Source organism: Melozone crissalis, unplaced genomic scaffold (genome assembly GCF_028551555.1).
Source record: "Melozone crissalis strain CALT ecotype California unplaced genomic scaffold, PUWL_Pcris_2 ptg000008l_1, whole genome shotgun sequence".
In the NCBI taxonomy this organism is placed as follows: Eukaryota; Metazoa; Chordata; class Aves; order Passeriformes; family Passerellidae; genus Melozone; species Melozone crissalis.
In genome coordinates this window covers 13,775,576-13,791,244 of record NW_026535786.1, presented here as the reverse complement: position 1 = coordinate 13,791,244, position 15,669 = coordinate 13,775,576, and the positions used below count along the sequence as shown (strand labels likewise).

Sequence of the window (15,669 nt, the reverse complement as noted above, 5' to 3'; positions counted from 1 at the left end):
TGCACAGAAATATTGAAAGCATGAACCCTAAAGGCTAAAAGAATCTAAAAGCCAAATAAAACTGTCCAGTGTTTATTTTTCACATCTTAGAAATTTAAATCAATATAATAAATTGTTAGAAATTTAATAAATTAATAGAAATTTAAATCAATATCATTTTGTTACCTCTGTCCTGATGAGACCACTTACAGGCCCTTAAAATTGGCGGAAGAGAAAGGGTATTTTAGTTGTTTATACACTGCAGGGAGCAAAAAACATCTCCCGCATGCTAGTAAATTATCCAGGTTTTGTAGCTGGGAGTTGTAACTACTCACACTGTCTGTGAAGCATCATTTTGGGAGGATGAACCAACGAGTTACCAACAGTTTAGAGATTCATTAAACCCCCTGAAATACTGTTGCTTGATTAAGTGAGTGCAGAGCCATCAGCCACTGCCCAAGAGTTCAGCTACAGGGCTCTGAGCTGAAGCAATCACAATGCTGACAAGGTGATGCATTTTTTAGGAGGGATTTTTAATCTCCTGATGGCAAAACAAAGTTAGTGTTATACAAACAGTACAAAGTTTACCACAGGATTGAGCTTTAATCTCTGGTGGTTGCTTATTGACTGCAGAAGCCACTCAGTGAAAAGACCTCAAAATCCTGTTTGCAGGCAAACTTGAAGGAGAGGCTCTCACCCCCTGCAGCTTTCCCTGAAATCCAAAGTAAGTCTGAACTGGGGTTGTTTAAAATTCCTGTTTATTCTGCCATGAGAGGACTTGGTTTATCTTATCTTTCTTGATGATGTTGACCTTTCGAAAAGTTAGAAAAGCAGAAGTTGTGATAGATGGTTTAAAGAATGTCACAGTACATTTATGAAGACTTGCGCTATCAGCATGATTCTCAAAGTCAGAGAAAGCAGGCTTGGGATACTTGCACCCCCTCCTACCTGATGCCTGTCAGAGCAGACAGAACAATACTAAAGAAATCAGTTGCATTTCTTCTTCTTCTTCCAATGAGTTCCTCATCCTGGGCTCTTTACTAGCAGAGAATTGTGAGTGCTAATTCTCAAATGCAAACACGGGTACTTCAGTCAGTGAGAAGCAGGGTGCCTGCAGTTTGACAGGTTGTGTCTGTGTACAGAACCTGTGTCTTTATCTGTGCCAAAAGTGACCAACACAGGACATGTGGGGCTGATTTGGGTGAAGATTGCAACCCTTGCTAATCTGGGGTGGGAGGTTAATCCTGAAAATTAGGATACTTACTTCTTCCTGTATGTTTTTTAGAGAAGTTAGACCGAGCCACAGCTGTTTTAAAATTTCATGTTTCCACATATCTTGCTAAATACAGGACTGCAGAAGTAATTGCAACAAACAATTTAGAAAATTGACTTTGTCTGTGTTTTGTACATGTTTCTGCACACACGGGCATGGTTTGCTAAAACATTCATTTGCACAGCTTTCAGTTCTTGCTTCTTCAAAAGTATGTAAGTGCAGGCATTTTCTGGGCAGCATTTATGTTGGTTTGATTAGACATCTGGGTCACACAACTTCACTTCCATTCCCTGAAAGGCTGAGGTTAGTTCTCAGAAATATGTTTCATATTGTGGAATTTGTTTTTTGCTAGTGTTTTCTTATGGTTTGTCCAAATTCTGTATATTCCTTTTATAGTATGTATCAGTGCTCCAGCATGTAATGCAAACACCCAGAAAGTATTTGTTCCAGAAGAGAAAGGAAGATCTGTAGAAAATTGTTTGTTTTTTCCACAGCACTGGCCTCTACAGTGATTTACTCTCAGGGTCTGGACATAGTTTTACAGTGTGTTCATTCTGGAGCAGGTTACATGTAGACTCTGTATTTACTTGTTTCCAGATTTCATGATCTTGAATTCCATCCCTGTGCTCCATAACTAATTGTTCAGTCACAGTGCCGTCCTTAGGGGTAATCTGACAAATTATGTTCTGGGACAACCTTTGAGCAGAATTAGTGGAACAAATAATGCAGCTTGTTTTAAGATGGAACTTATGACAGAATTACACAATTGAAATAGCAGAGGACCTAAAATGTCCTCTTCAGGCTGCTGTTTAAAACAGAATGAAGAGAGGCACAGAGATGCAAGCTTCCTCCTGCTCTCATGGCTGCATCTGCAAGTTTTCCTCGTACTAGGGTAGAGGATTCATAGACCAATGTGCAAGACAGACTGAAAACTCAGCAGCTCTTCTATAAAACAGGTGGCTCCAAGTTTTGCCTTCAGTGACATTAGAACCCCTGGAAGAGTGAATGACAGTTCAGGGATCTAATTTCTGCTCCATGTCATTCTTTTCTTCAAGGTTCCCTACACCTCTCTCAGCAATGTCGATGGTGTGTCTTTCTGACTTCGAAGCTTATGCTAAGAAGTATTTGCCCAAGATTGCTTGGGATTATTTTGCAGCTGGAGCAGACGACTGTACCACACGAGATGAAAATATCCTGGCATATAAAAGGTAATGTGAGAAGGGAATGAAGGGAGTCGTACTGGGACCTTTTAAACTGGTTTTGAGCAAGTATTTGGACTTGACAAGCAAAGGAACCTAAAACCTTGTCCTTTCCAGGGGGTCTCCAAGCTAAATGCAAAACCTGAGTGATGTGCACTGTGTGCTCTGATGCCAGACTGAGTATGACACGGGTTGTATGAGGCTTTAGGGATGCTGAGGTTATAGGCAGGTGCTAGGGTAGGGTAGGGTAGGGTAGAGTACAGTGTGCTATGGAGTGTGTGGCATTACAGGAAAGGGGATGAGCAGCTCTAATAGAATGAGTTGCAACAGGGAGCTCTTGGTGAACAGCAGGAAGCCTATGTGCAAGCAGGGTGGGATTTGGGGAACATGCTGCAGAACCAGAGGGCAGGCACACTGAACAGAGAGGACAGACACATGGATGGTGAGGTGGAAGGACCCAGCCTGCCTGCAAGTAAAAGGAATCTGGGGGAGGACAGTGGGAGAACAAGACACAGTGACCTGAGGCAGGAGATGCAGAAATTATGTGGTAAACGAAGACCTGGTTTCCATGAAATTTCAGAAAACTCACTGAACATCTGCTATCCTGAAAGCAGATGTGGAGAATACATTTTTTGCCTTACAGAATTCATTTCCGGCCACGTATGCTGCGGGATGTATCCGTGATGGACATCAGGACTAAAATCCTGGGTTCTGAAATCAGCTTTCCTGTAGGAATTGCCCCTACAGGCTTCCACCAGCTAGCATGGCCTGATGGAGAGAAAAGCACAGCCAGAGGTACTCTTCTGCTCTGGTGCTGTGTAGCACCAAAAGGGGGTTGTAGAAAAGCCTCAAGAAGCTGTTAGGAGGACTCGAAGTGTGACTGAGAAAAATTTTCAGTCTTGAGGGGGCAAACTCCATTCCCACTTTCTGACAGCCTGCATAGGAAGCTGTATAGATGGTGCCCTTCTTCTCCAGCTACCAACATTAAAAATCAGCCCCATGGAGTCTGCTGCAAACCGAAGAAGAGGGCAGTGAACACATTTCTGACTCATACCAAAAACCACATAAGGTTTTCAGTCAAAGGGGCTCTAGATGGGTTGTAGAAGAGGTGGATGGGACTCAGACTGTGAATTCCTTGTTACTGGTTAAGAAATATCTCCCTTGGACAAAAAGATATCCCACAAATCCCGTGGAGAGTTTGGAGACCTGACCCTTAGAAATGTTTTTTCTTCTGTGTACACTGAGTAGATCTAACAGTACATCCCTGAGAGGACTCAGTAATAAAGATAAAATTCATGCTTTTTTAAAAATGCAGATGCAAAATGAAAGCACAGCTTGGTTAATTAGCTCTCCCTTTTCTGCTTTCTTAACCATGGACTAACAAGAGTGCAGGGTAAATACAGTCATTGTTAATCCTGGGGCATAGCTGCCCTGTGCTTTGTAGGATGCACATGAAATCAGGAGTTGGGGTGGTCTCTGCAAACAGTGCATGGTTTTGTGTCTGATGCCTGGCAAGGCCCTTCAGATGCCTTTGTTTCTGACTCCTTCCCAATGCCCCCCCAGCGGCCAGAGCAATGGACACCTGCTACATCGCCAGCACCTACTCCACCTGCTCGCTGGAGGAGATCTCCGCGGCTGCGCCCGGCGGCCTCCGCTGGTTCCAGCTCTACATCCACCGCAACAGGGCAGCTTCCCAGCAGCTGGTCCGGCGGGCAGAGGCCTTGGGCTTCCAGGCCCTCGTCCTCACCGCCGACCTGCCCTACACGGGCAAGAGACGCGACGATGTCCGCAATGGCTTCCGCCTTCCTCCCCACATGAAAGTGAAGAACTTGGAAGGAGCCTTTGAGGTTTGTAAAATGAGCCCGTCCTTTCATTCACTGCACTGGCATGTACCACATGAGAGAAAAACCACTGGGTAACTGCTGCCCTGGCATTTGCTGTACTGGGGTGTATCTCCTCCCCTGCTGCTTCTGCAGCATCCTGGCTTGACCTCCTGCCGGACTGGGTTCTGTCTTCAAAATCCCCACCCAGCTGCCTCAGAGACACTGATCTCCACCCCCATTGTAATTATTCTCCTCCAGAGACATGTGACATTTCTGGAGCTGATGAACATGTCTGTTGGCAAGTTTGATTAATCTGTTCTAGGGCAAGGGGAGACACCAAGGGACCTGTGTATTGTTGCAGCCTGGATGAGTTTTCCTTTTGCTGTTTCACTGTGGCTGTAGGGAGATGACTGCTCTGAGTATGGACTGCCACCCAACAGCTTGGATCCTTCAGTCACCTGGAATGACATCTACTGGCTGCGGAGCCTGACACGCCTGCCCATCATCATCAAAGGCATCTTAACAAGAGAAGATGCAGAGCTGGCAGTGAAACATGGAGTTCAGGGAATTATTGTGTCCAACCATGGTGGAAGGCAACTGGATGAAGGACCTGCCACTGTAAGTGAGAAGGGATAAAAATGGATCTCCCACATTTTCCCCATTTAAGGTCTGCACGTTTGCATTAACCTGGGTGTCTCTATGCCCAGGTTTGTGTGTACCCTTCTGGTGGGCTTGAGTTTATCCAGTGGCCATGGATGTGTACAGATATACTTTACCTTTAAACTGGTGAGATCCATGCCTTGGTATGGGGGCTATCCACTGAAGTAATTCCTCAGCTTCTTGGGAGGGTTCTGTATGTACCACAGAACCCACTTAAGTGCAGGTAAACTCCTGGCCTAAGCCAGGGAGAGTTCCTGCCTGTGCCTCCATGAGCTGGTGCAGCACACTCAAACTCTTTGCGCACTGCAGCAAAAAGAAAACAAAGCTCTGGAACCAAAATTGTACAAATGAGAGCATAATGTATTCTCATTGTTCACATCTGTCAAAACATGCAAAACAATGCAGCTAGATTTAGTGAGAGGTCTGCCTGCGTATTTACAGGCTCAAGTCTAAACAGGAATTTATTGACTTACACAAGCCAGAAAAAGGACAACTTATCTGGAGAAAAATTCTCCTGCTTTTAAATTTGTACAAAGAAACCATGCATTGTTTAGACATGTGTGTATTTCACTGGATTAATTTGGCTTCTGTCAGTTTTTCCAATTGCTCTTATTTTACAGTTCTGCATTGCACAGTATCTTACGAACTTTCTTTTCTCGGCTTTCTTTTGTTAAATAAAAATAGGTACCAGGGAATTCTCTTCTATTCTGCGTCAAGGATGACAATAATGAATAAAAAAAAATTTAATAAGCTCAATGCTAAAGGCATAATAACAGAAGTGGCATCCACATTAAACTGTTCTTCTACCTTAAAAGTTGTTTTACATACACAGACAAGGCAGTAGATACCTAGTTGGGCTCTGCTATTTTTCTAGTGCCAAGCTTGACTCTTGCTGAGTTAGTCCTAGAAAATTTCAGCCTGAAGGTTCTCAGTTTGAAATTCAGAAAAAAAAAACTAAAGGAAGGCAAAAAGGTATAAGACACTGCAGAAAAGAGCCTTTTGGGTTTGCTCTGAAGGAGAGTTAATTATGTCCAGTGCCTTTTGCTGCCCCTGGCTATACTGCCTTTGGGGGCAGAGCCAGCATCTCTGCGTGGTGCTGCCCTGCAATAACATCTGAGGCTTACACCATGCTAAACTCTTCAGAAAAGACCTTAGGGAACATGGAGACCTAACCTGGAGGAAATTGTTGACTGTACTACATAGCAAATTAAGCCCTTCACAGATGCTTTAGAGGGAGGCACTCAACAAGTGGTCACCAGGATTAAGCTGAAATGTAAGCTTAGGTAGTTTGAGCAGTAGAAGTCTGGCATCAGCCTTTCTTGCAAACAGCTGTATTATTCATCATTGTCTCAAATAAAAGTAAAATGTTGATGACAGTTTTTCCATTGAAATTTATATTTAAAATCTTTCCTAAATCTACTGAAAATGTTACTTTTTCACTAATCAAAAGTGATAGCAAAGAATATTAGTATAAGCAAAGCACTGAAAAATGGCATTAAGTGTCTGGAAAGCAGAGCAGGGAGCTGCATGTTTGTTATTCTGCAGCTCCTGGTGCTGTGCTATTTGTGATGCATTGTCACATTTCATTTCGAGAAGGTATCCCACTAAAGCACTGCCTCCCTGCCTGTCTCTTTGGAATATGTCCTCCTTCTCTGGGAATCAAAAGCTGCCCTCAAGGTAAGACTGGCTTCTTCTTGCAGATTGATGCCCTGGTTGAGGTTGTGGAGGCAGTTCAGGGCAGAGTGGAAGTTTATGTCGATGGAGGGATACGAAAAGGCAGCGACGTGCTAAAAGCTCTGGCACTGGGGGCAAAATGTGTCTTTATTGGAAGACCAGCTTTGTGGGGCCTGGCTTACAAGGTGAGTAAGGAGCTCTGGGTCCATATGCCTGCTTCTCACACTCTCCAGCAGTCCTGCAACTGAAGTCACACAGTTGTCACTGGTGGAGAATATATTTTTTAATTTTATTTTGCTGAATTTGAAGTGGAATCACCCCAAATTGAATGAAACCCTGACATTTCCTCTGATTTAAAAATACCACTGAATTTGACAATTTCCTGGGATTTTGAACAATGGGATTTTGAAGGTGATAGCATTGTTTTGTGGGACCTGATTTCTTGAAGTTGCAGTTTGGTCCTAAAATACTTTAGGACTCAGTGCTTTTGAAAACTGGAGCTGGCTTATTTGCCAGAAAGATTAGTCTGACAATTTTATTTGCTTTCAGCAAATAGTTGGGAACAATACATGGTTTTAGTAGAACAGTTTCACAGCAGTGCTATGAATTCTTCAGAAATACATATAGAGCTCCATCCCATGGATGGCTGAAACATTTTGGACCAGGCTGAGCAAAACTGTATCCTGGAAAACTGTATCCACAGTTTTCCACTGTCGCCTGGGTTTCCACTGCTATTTCAGTTCCAGCTTTGCTGCTTCTCAACTCCAGGCATATTTCTATGGTCCAGAGTCATGCAGTCTGATGCAGGAGGTAAACTTAATATAATTAAAATTCAAATAGTATTATTATACTAGATGGGGGTTTTTGTTAATTTTTTGCTTTTTACACTCTGGATGGAGTCTTCCAAAACTTTTCTCTAGAAGAAAAGATACTTTTTTTGTGTGGTCTAGACACATTTCCTTTCTCTTAAATGGCACTCTTGTCCAGTGGTGTGATTGCTGTGGATTCCAGTAGCAAGGCTTTGATCAAGAAGTCACCTGAATCTCCTGAAAAAACCTGTAAGTGTTGGCAGTACTGTTTTTTTGGCCAGTAAATATCAACAAAGGGCCTAAGATGAAAAAGGTGTTCCTGTGAGTTGCCTGCACTTTCTCCACAATGGCAACAGAAAGGAGATGAGATTTTGGGGGGTTCAATTGTGCTTTGATGTTGTATTCCATAGAGAATTCCTAAAGATGTATCTCAGTGGCATTACCAAAGCACACAACAGAGGAAGGGCATAAGCAAGTGCCAACATTGACTGCACCCAAAGCATTCATTATTGCAAGACATAAAAAGAAAATTCAAGAGAAAAAAAATTAATCCCCAGTATTTCATAGGAAGATCAAAATCTTCTATGCATTTTTTTGGCTTTTGAGCTTCTTGGTGTCACTTACACAAAGGAAAACACATAGTGTATTATTTTTAAAGATTCAGTCTGCTAATTGATTGAACTACAGTTTCTGGAGTGGTAACATATATAAAACTCATTACTTTGTTAAAACCTGTCAGCATTGTAAGGCTTGACATTTTAAATAGCAAGCCCATTAGTGGGGGAAAACTGAAAGCTAAAAAAAAGAACCAGCTACAAAATGTCAGAAGTGAAAAACAGCTTTGTTTTCTTTCCCTGTTCAGATGTATCCCAAAAGGAAAAGCATCTAAATTAATCTGTGATGAACTGAGCACATCCATCACATCATTTTAATCATTCATCTGCATGAGAGACTGGAATTGGCACGGATTTAAGGGACTATCCCAGCTCTCAGGGTGCAGGCATCCTGCAGCACTGCTCTGTGCCAGGGCTCCTTTTACCCTGACTGCTTTCTCTGTTGGTGCAGGGTGAAGAAGGGCTTCAGGATGTCTTGAGAATCCTTCAGGATGAGTTTCGCTTGTCTATGGCCTTAGCTGGTAAGCATTTTGTTTGTGATGGGTGTTACAGATGTTTCTGCATGCAAGCCCTGTAAAATCAGGAGTGTGATGGATAGGTGACAAAAAGGGAATCCACAGGAGCTGTGATGATTCTAGCTGCTGTACTTGAGATTCTCTGCTTCCTCTGAAACCACTTGGCATTCCAGGTGTCACAGCAATGAAGTTTGCATGGAGGGAGTAGGTTAGAGCAGCTTTGTGACCCAAGTAAACAGATGCAAAACTCCGAAGTACAGCCGAGCAAAACTTGGAATTTCTGTTCTCCTGGGAATGACAGCAGCAGTTTTTCAGTATTTAGTGTTTATCAAGGTGAAATGCAACTGATCTTTTTTCTGTGTGAAGAGCTCATTAAAAATGGATGCAGAATTTTTCTTTCTGTGTGTTAGAGAATATGGTCTGGAGGTGATTACACATATTTTAAAAGCTTTTGTGTCTCCTCCCTTTACTCTCACTCTGTTTTTCTCACTCCTGCTCCCAGCTGTAGCTGCCCTGTTTGAGCCTCTCATCAAACAGCAAATTTGCAGAGCCCAGTGCAAGCTCCAGTTTTACTCTTGGACAAGAGGGTTTCGGCACTGGAACAGGCTCCCCAGGGCAGTGGTCAAAGCACCAAGCCTGACAGAGTTCCAGAAGCATTTGGACAGTGCTCTCAGGCACATGGTGTTATCCTTGGGGTGTCCTTTGCAGGGCCAGGAGTTGGACAGGATGATCCTTATGGGTTCCTTCCAGAGCAGGATATTCTATATATTATGACATGTAGAACTCAAGTGGATAGCAACACTGACTGGGAGACTGAAGCTGAAATCCCTCTGGCCATAGTGTGGTTTTATGGGTTACTTTTTCAACTAGTAAAGATTCCTGGGTTTTTTCCCCAGCAGACTTTTACAGTTCATGTAAAAGGGCACAGGATTCAGCAAGGTTGGGATCCTTTTGCTGAGGCTGTGAAATTCATTGAATGATACAATCTTTTAGGTTGGAAAAAACATTTTTAGATCATCAAGTCCAACTGCTGACCCAACACAGCCAATTCCACCATGAAACCATGTCCCTTAATGCCATATCTACGTGTCTTTTAAACACATTCGGAGCTGGTGACTCAACCACTTCCTTGGCAGCCTATTCCAGTGCTCGATAACAATTTCTGTGAAGAACTTCTTCCTAATATCCAATTTAAACCTCGCCTGAGCAGAGGATTCAAGGTGCAGCCTCATCAGTGCCCTGCACAGGGGACAATCACTGGCCTGGTCCTGCTGCCCACACCATTGCTGACACAGGCCAGGATGCCTGTACCACACCTGGGTACACAGCTGGCTCATGTTCAGTCAGCTATCAATCAGCATCCCTATTCCACCCATATTTGTCCAAATTAAATGGCAATGCAAATCTTCACCTCTGGCCATTTGGTGCACAGCAACCACTGTCTTTTCTCTGTGTTTTTCTGCTGACTTTACTGGATCAGGTTGCACCCTGCTGAGCTTCTTACAAAAAAATTTTTTTTCATGTTTCTGACTCTTCTTGTTGAGGGACTCCAGTGCTGAACCTCAAGGCTGATGATGCTGCTGAGGAGTGGAGATATTGAAGTACCAACCTATTTCAGCCTGGATCGTACAAGACTGGGGTTCAGAGCAGGGGGGCTCCCAAGCTTCACCCACAGACCTTTCCCTCTCACCAGTGTTTCATTTATTGCAGGCTGTGCCAGCGTCTCAGAGATTGGCCAGCACCTGGTTCAGTTCTCAAGGCTGTGATCAGTCTCCTGCCATGCCCACCAAACAGAGGCAGCTGAAGCTAAGGTCCCAGCCAGACTGAAGATGAAAAAGGAGGTGCAATAAGTATCTGATAAGGCCTTCTGGACACTTCTGAAGAGATGAGGAAAGGCTCTGTGTTAGCAAAGGCTGTTCTCTGCTTTTATTGAATGAATTCCATAACAGTTTGGGTAATTGTTACTTGTCTAAATGCATTTTCGTTAAACTGGCTGTTCCACAGCATTACCTATGTTGGGTCTTCCTCCAAAGTTCCTCTACACTGGAGAGCCAGACATGGAAAACCCTGTGCCTTGCTTTTTCCACTTGTCATGCCAAGTCTCACTGCAACCCAATCCACACGCCTCTCCTGCTCTGGGACTGTAAGTGTTGTGGCTGCTATCTTCCACAGACTTGGCTTTTCCTGGATGTATTTATAAAAGATGTAGAAGTGAGGTGAATCAGCTGCCAGGCACCCCAGCTGCCCTGTGCAAGTGGGGGCAGTTCTTGCCCACTGCTTCTAAATGCAAAGCAGGGAAGGGGTGGAGCAGAGTGCCACTTGTGGGGAAAGAGCCAGCTCATTTTTCCAGCGGTGCAGCCCCCTGCCTCCCCCTGCTTTGGAGCCAGCAGATTCCCTGATACCCATTTCCCTGGCACATGCAGTGGGAGTCATGCTACCAAAAGGTGACCTTTTGCATAAATCCCACTTTAAATCTGCCCAAAGAGGGCAGAAGGAAGAAGCTAACCCTGTTGGCTCTCTCTGTTTAGACTTTGGTTTTTCTCAGAGATAACAGTGTCTGCAGTGATCTTCCAGAGGCCTTCACATGGAGGACTTCCTCTCTGTTCCAGTAACAATAAACCTTGTCAGCAGACTGACAGCCCAGCAGATAAGACTTGGGAATTACAGCACATCACACACGTTGATGGATTTCAAGGATGTTCAAGAAGAGAATGAGACAACTGGGAGTGCTCAGTCCTGCGAAGGCTAAAGGCAGGGGGAGGAGGGATCACATCACTGCCTTTTACCACTCATTTGGAGAAGGTCCAGGCCAAATTCTTGGATGTGTGCAGTAAAAGGGTGAAAGGCAATGGGCACTAGTTGCAATGAGGAAAATTGCAGGCAGAAATCAGTGGGGAGAAAAACCACCATGAGTGCAGTGAGACACTGCAAAAGGGGTTTGTGAAACCTCCCTTGTCAGAGATATTCAGAGCTTGCCTGGGCAAGGTCCAAAGCAACCTCTCTGACACTGCTGTGAGAACAGGCTGGCACAGAGATCTCCCAAGGCTGCCTTTAATCTGAATTGTAGGAGGATGTCACAGAATCATAAAAAGAGCTGCACATGAGATCTGTACCTGCCATGCCACCGTGCTGCCATGACCAAGTACCTGGAGCTGCAGAGGCAGCACGTGTATCTCCGTGAAAGCCTGCAAGAAAGCATTTTGAGTGAAAAACAAAGATATTTGGTGAGTGAACTTAAAGTGAGAGGTCACTGGGTTCAATCAGGATACGAGCCTATTTAACAAACCCCGTTTTTCCAAGATATTGAAAGTTTTCTGTGATCTGAGTTAGGCCTAAGCCAATGCATACCAAAGTTTTACACCCTGTTGTCTGCACCCAGTTCTGCTTTACGTACTTGATGTCTCATACACTTTCAAGCAAGGTTAAATCTTACAAAAAAACTGTCCTCAAAGATTGTAAACATGCAGCTTCAGGACTAATCAAACACTGATGCTTCCCAGTATCCCTGGAGGATGGGACAGAGAATCAGCCTACCTACAAGGGTAGTTTATCTACAAAATGGATCCAAACATAAACATTTTTCTTTGGCATATAATGCAAATTTCTCCAGCCTTTAAATATATGAGTCACTCATCAATTTCACCTGAGGAAATAGAGTTCTTCCTAAAACTAAAGGGAAAAGGAGACTAAATGTTTGTTTCTAGATAATTGCCCAAATCATGTGCTGTCTAATATGGCAAAGACTACTGCAAGAAGCCTTTTTGATCGTGGAGATAATGTCAGAAATGTTTACAATCAGCTTCTCCGTTCTACTGGAATAATTTTGGTATTACTGAAATAGGAGAGATTTTCTTTGTCAGGTTTGAAGACACAGAAACACTGAGGCCTCTTAAGCTGGTTTTCTTCAGACCATGATAAAAGTGTCTTACAACTCTTCTCCACTATGAGAAGTTGTGTTTATTCAGAGTCCAATACAGGACAGATGTCCACAAGTCAATTATTTAAATATTTTCCCCCTCTTGTCAATATATAACTAGAAGAGAGGGAAATGTTTCCAGGAGGGAACAGTGCCTCCTACACTGAAGGGCAGAAGTTTTCCTTGAGTAAAACTACATTTCAAAGTCCAGCCTCTCTCCCAGAGCTGCCAGCATGCCAGCTTACAGACATACAGTGGTAGAGAAACACATTAGTTTTTCATGTGAGAAGAAACATAGAATTGAGTGAGAGAAAGAGAGAGAGAGAGAGAGAGAGAGAGAGAGAGTGTGTTTTGGTCATAATTACTCTATATTTTGAAATCAAAAGGTCCAGTGAAATAATGAGTATGCTTTTGCTGCTTTTGCTTTTCCCTGCTTCAGTTCTCATAGGTCTGGGCAACAGGCCAGACTTCAGAAACCCCTTTCCTGAATTAAAATTCTTTCTGGACAAATAGATCTGTTCTTTCTTTTTTACTTCTGGATACCCTGATTGATAGCGAAATCAGTTTACTTCATTCCATAATAATTAAACAGCATTGCCCTCTGTAAAAGTACCTTTTATCCTATAAAACTTCCATGCTCATTCCAATACCATGACACAGTTTTTTCCTAATGCTGCTGGGAATTTTCCCTTCACTATTTCTCTTTGTGTCTTCTCATCTCCCCTACACTCCCTCCCAATCCATTTTCCCCCTTGTGACAAGGCTAAGAAAATACATTCTCTGACACCTGCCAGTCATTGCCCCAAAGTATCTGTCACAGCAAAGCAGAGGAGCAGCTGTTCCTGGGCCAGTCTGGAATGGGACATGGGGCAATGAACATATACTAAGCTATCCACTTAGTCCACGTATAGCATTTCTCCAACACTCATCAAAATATACAAGCTCTGATTTTCTAAAATGATGCTCTTAGTAATGCAGTCCATTCTACAGCAAAATATCAGATTGTGGTGGCTTCATTTTACAGACACCAACATAGTTTAAAAATGTCTATGCCTTGACACAGCTTGGTAAACTTTTCAAACGCTGCCCAATTATGTTTTTATCTGCAAGTCCCCTACCTTCAGTGTGCAATAACTCTGAATTTCATCAAGTTGTTCCTGGTGGGGGGGTCTGGACTGTGGCCTTGCTGCTCCCTGGCACAGTTCTGGGGCGTGCAGCCCATTCCCGCATCTGCCTCCCTCTCCTTTGGGGAACACCAGAGCAAGTCCTGTCTGCTCAGGAGGAGCTGGTATGGCACTCAGCAGCCCCAACAGCAATATCAACACGAAACAAGAGGTGAAAATGTTGTCTCTAGATGAGATTGCAGAAGAACCAGGAGGTCTGAGCTGGAGTTGAGCAAATCTCTGCTGTCTGACCACTGACATTCACACACAGCAGTTCAGATGAAGGCTGCTATGCAGTGATGTATAAAATTCCCTCAAACTAAGCCAAGCATTTGTCTGAGTCGTACCTGAGAGGACAAAGCACAGCAGCAGTAAATCTCCCTGCAGTCCCCTATGAAGCACTCATATTCTCATACAAGCACTACCCTGCTAAGCTTGGTCATTCTGAAAGGCAAGCTTGGTGCACAAGAGTGTTTTGTATCCCAAGAGGCTACGTGGTGTTGTTTGGTCGTGTAATGCCTCTTCAAAGCATTTTATTTCCTTTTTGAAAGCAAAAAAGGAGCCCTATTACAGGGAATGCTACTTGGAGCAGCAGTATTTGGCCAGTTATTTTTCCTTGCAAAGTGCACAAAATTAATTTGCAGCAGCTTCTGATAAGAATATACAATGTCAAGGTCCTGAATGTGAAAAGCCAAGGAGAGAAGCACTGATAACAAATTTTTTAAAGCTCTGTTGGGGTAAGTAACAGATTTTCAAGGACTCTGGGACTGGAACAGTTGCCAAAACTTTGTCATCTGTGTCAGCTAGAAACCTTTCTCCTCCAACAGAAGTGGTTTTGCTTTTCTCCTGAGACTTGCAAGCCCAGTTTTGCTCTAAAAAAGTAACAGTGTGCGGATGCTTCTACAGCTTTTCTTCAGAACTCTCTTTAATGAGTGAACAAAACCCATGACAGAACAAAAAAAGGAGCGTAGCATGAAAGGAAACAAAGCATTTTTAGAGATCCATTCCAGCTATGCCCCAAAACAAGGATCCCTTCTCCAATGATTTCAGCCTAATTAATTGTGTTGCTGGGCTTCTTTGTAACTTCCTCGTCGCTCAAGGCAGCTCCCTATTTATCATCCTGCTTCAGCAGGGATGGCAGCCTATCCCTGTGTGAGAGAGAGAGAGAGAAAATACAGCTGCAGCCAGCATGTCCTGACAGACCCAGGAGGGCAGTGCTGCCATCAGGGGGTTCAGGCTATTGCCCTGCCCTGGTCTCACACTGCAAAACAGTTTTGCTGGAGGTGGAGTGAAATCCCAAGGAGAAACACCTGGGCATTTTCCCTGCGTGTTGGAGATGCAAAGCAGTAACAACACAGATCACTGCAGAGGCACAAACAGCCTTACTTTAAATAGCTACTCTTGCACAAGACATTTCCAGAGGTGAATCTTTCCCTCCTGCATCTTGGATTTAACTTGGATGGTACATTAAACAATTTCATCATTTCAAATGCCTGTAGTGTACTGAACAAATACAAAATCCCCAGGGTTCGTTTCTGATCTTGCACAGACAGAGTGACAAACCCACACTGTAATGGGGGAGCCCAGTATCCAGAAAATATACAGCAGCAGAATTCACTCCTCAAACAACCTTAAATAGCTTCTCCTCTATTCACATTTAATTTAAATCCTCCCTACATTCAATATTGGCACAATACTGGCGCTGTATTACACAAGCAAGTGCAGCTGAAGAGAATTATGAACATGAGGGTTTATTCTCTGGGGATTTAGGGATGCAGGACCACATCTAGGCTCAGACCTCACTGTATTCAGAGCCTTCCTCTCTGGTGGGAGTGGAGTGGAAGCATCACATTCTTTTGCAGCAAAGGAGGCACTCAAGAGGGAGGGGAGCAGAATGACTGAGGTGGTGCCCTGCAGGGTATAAATACAGGCAAATCTCCCCCACGGTCTGCTGAGTGCTAGGGAGGTGGAACCGAGACTCAAGGCAGACTTTTGTGGGGTTTGTTTGGCATTGAAGTCGATTTTGAGCATTTTCAGATTTGTT

At 43.7% G+C, this 15,669-nt stretch overlaps 1 protein-coding gene across 2 annotated transcripts; it reads left to right on the top strand.

The window, feature by feature from the left end:
* The first annotated feature begins 2,329 nt into the window (after positions 1–2,329).
* On the top strand, positions 2,330–10,312 carry HAO2 (hydroxyacid oxidase 2). Of its 2 annotated transcripts, XM_054270019.1 has the most exons (7): positions 2,330–2,460; positions 3,095–3,246; positions 4,015–4,315; positions 4,715–4,892; positions 6,635–6,793; positions 8,483–8,552; positions 10,257–10,312. In XM_054270019.1, the coding sequence occupies exons 1-7, from the start codon at positions 2,330–2,332 to the stop codon at positions 10,310–10,312; spliced, it is 1,047 nt and encodes a 348-aa protein (XP_054125994.1). The 2 variants fall into 2 exon arrangements, with proteins under 2 accessions (XP_054125994.1, XP_054125995.1); XM_054270020.1 differs by lacking the exon at positions 4,715–4,892 and having other exon boundaries at positions 4,015–4,298.
* The last annotated feature ends 5,357 nt before the right edge of the window (positions 10,313–15,669 follow it).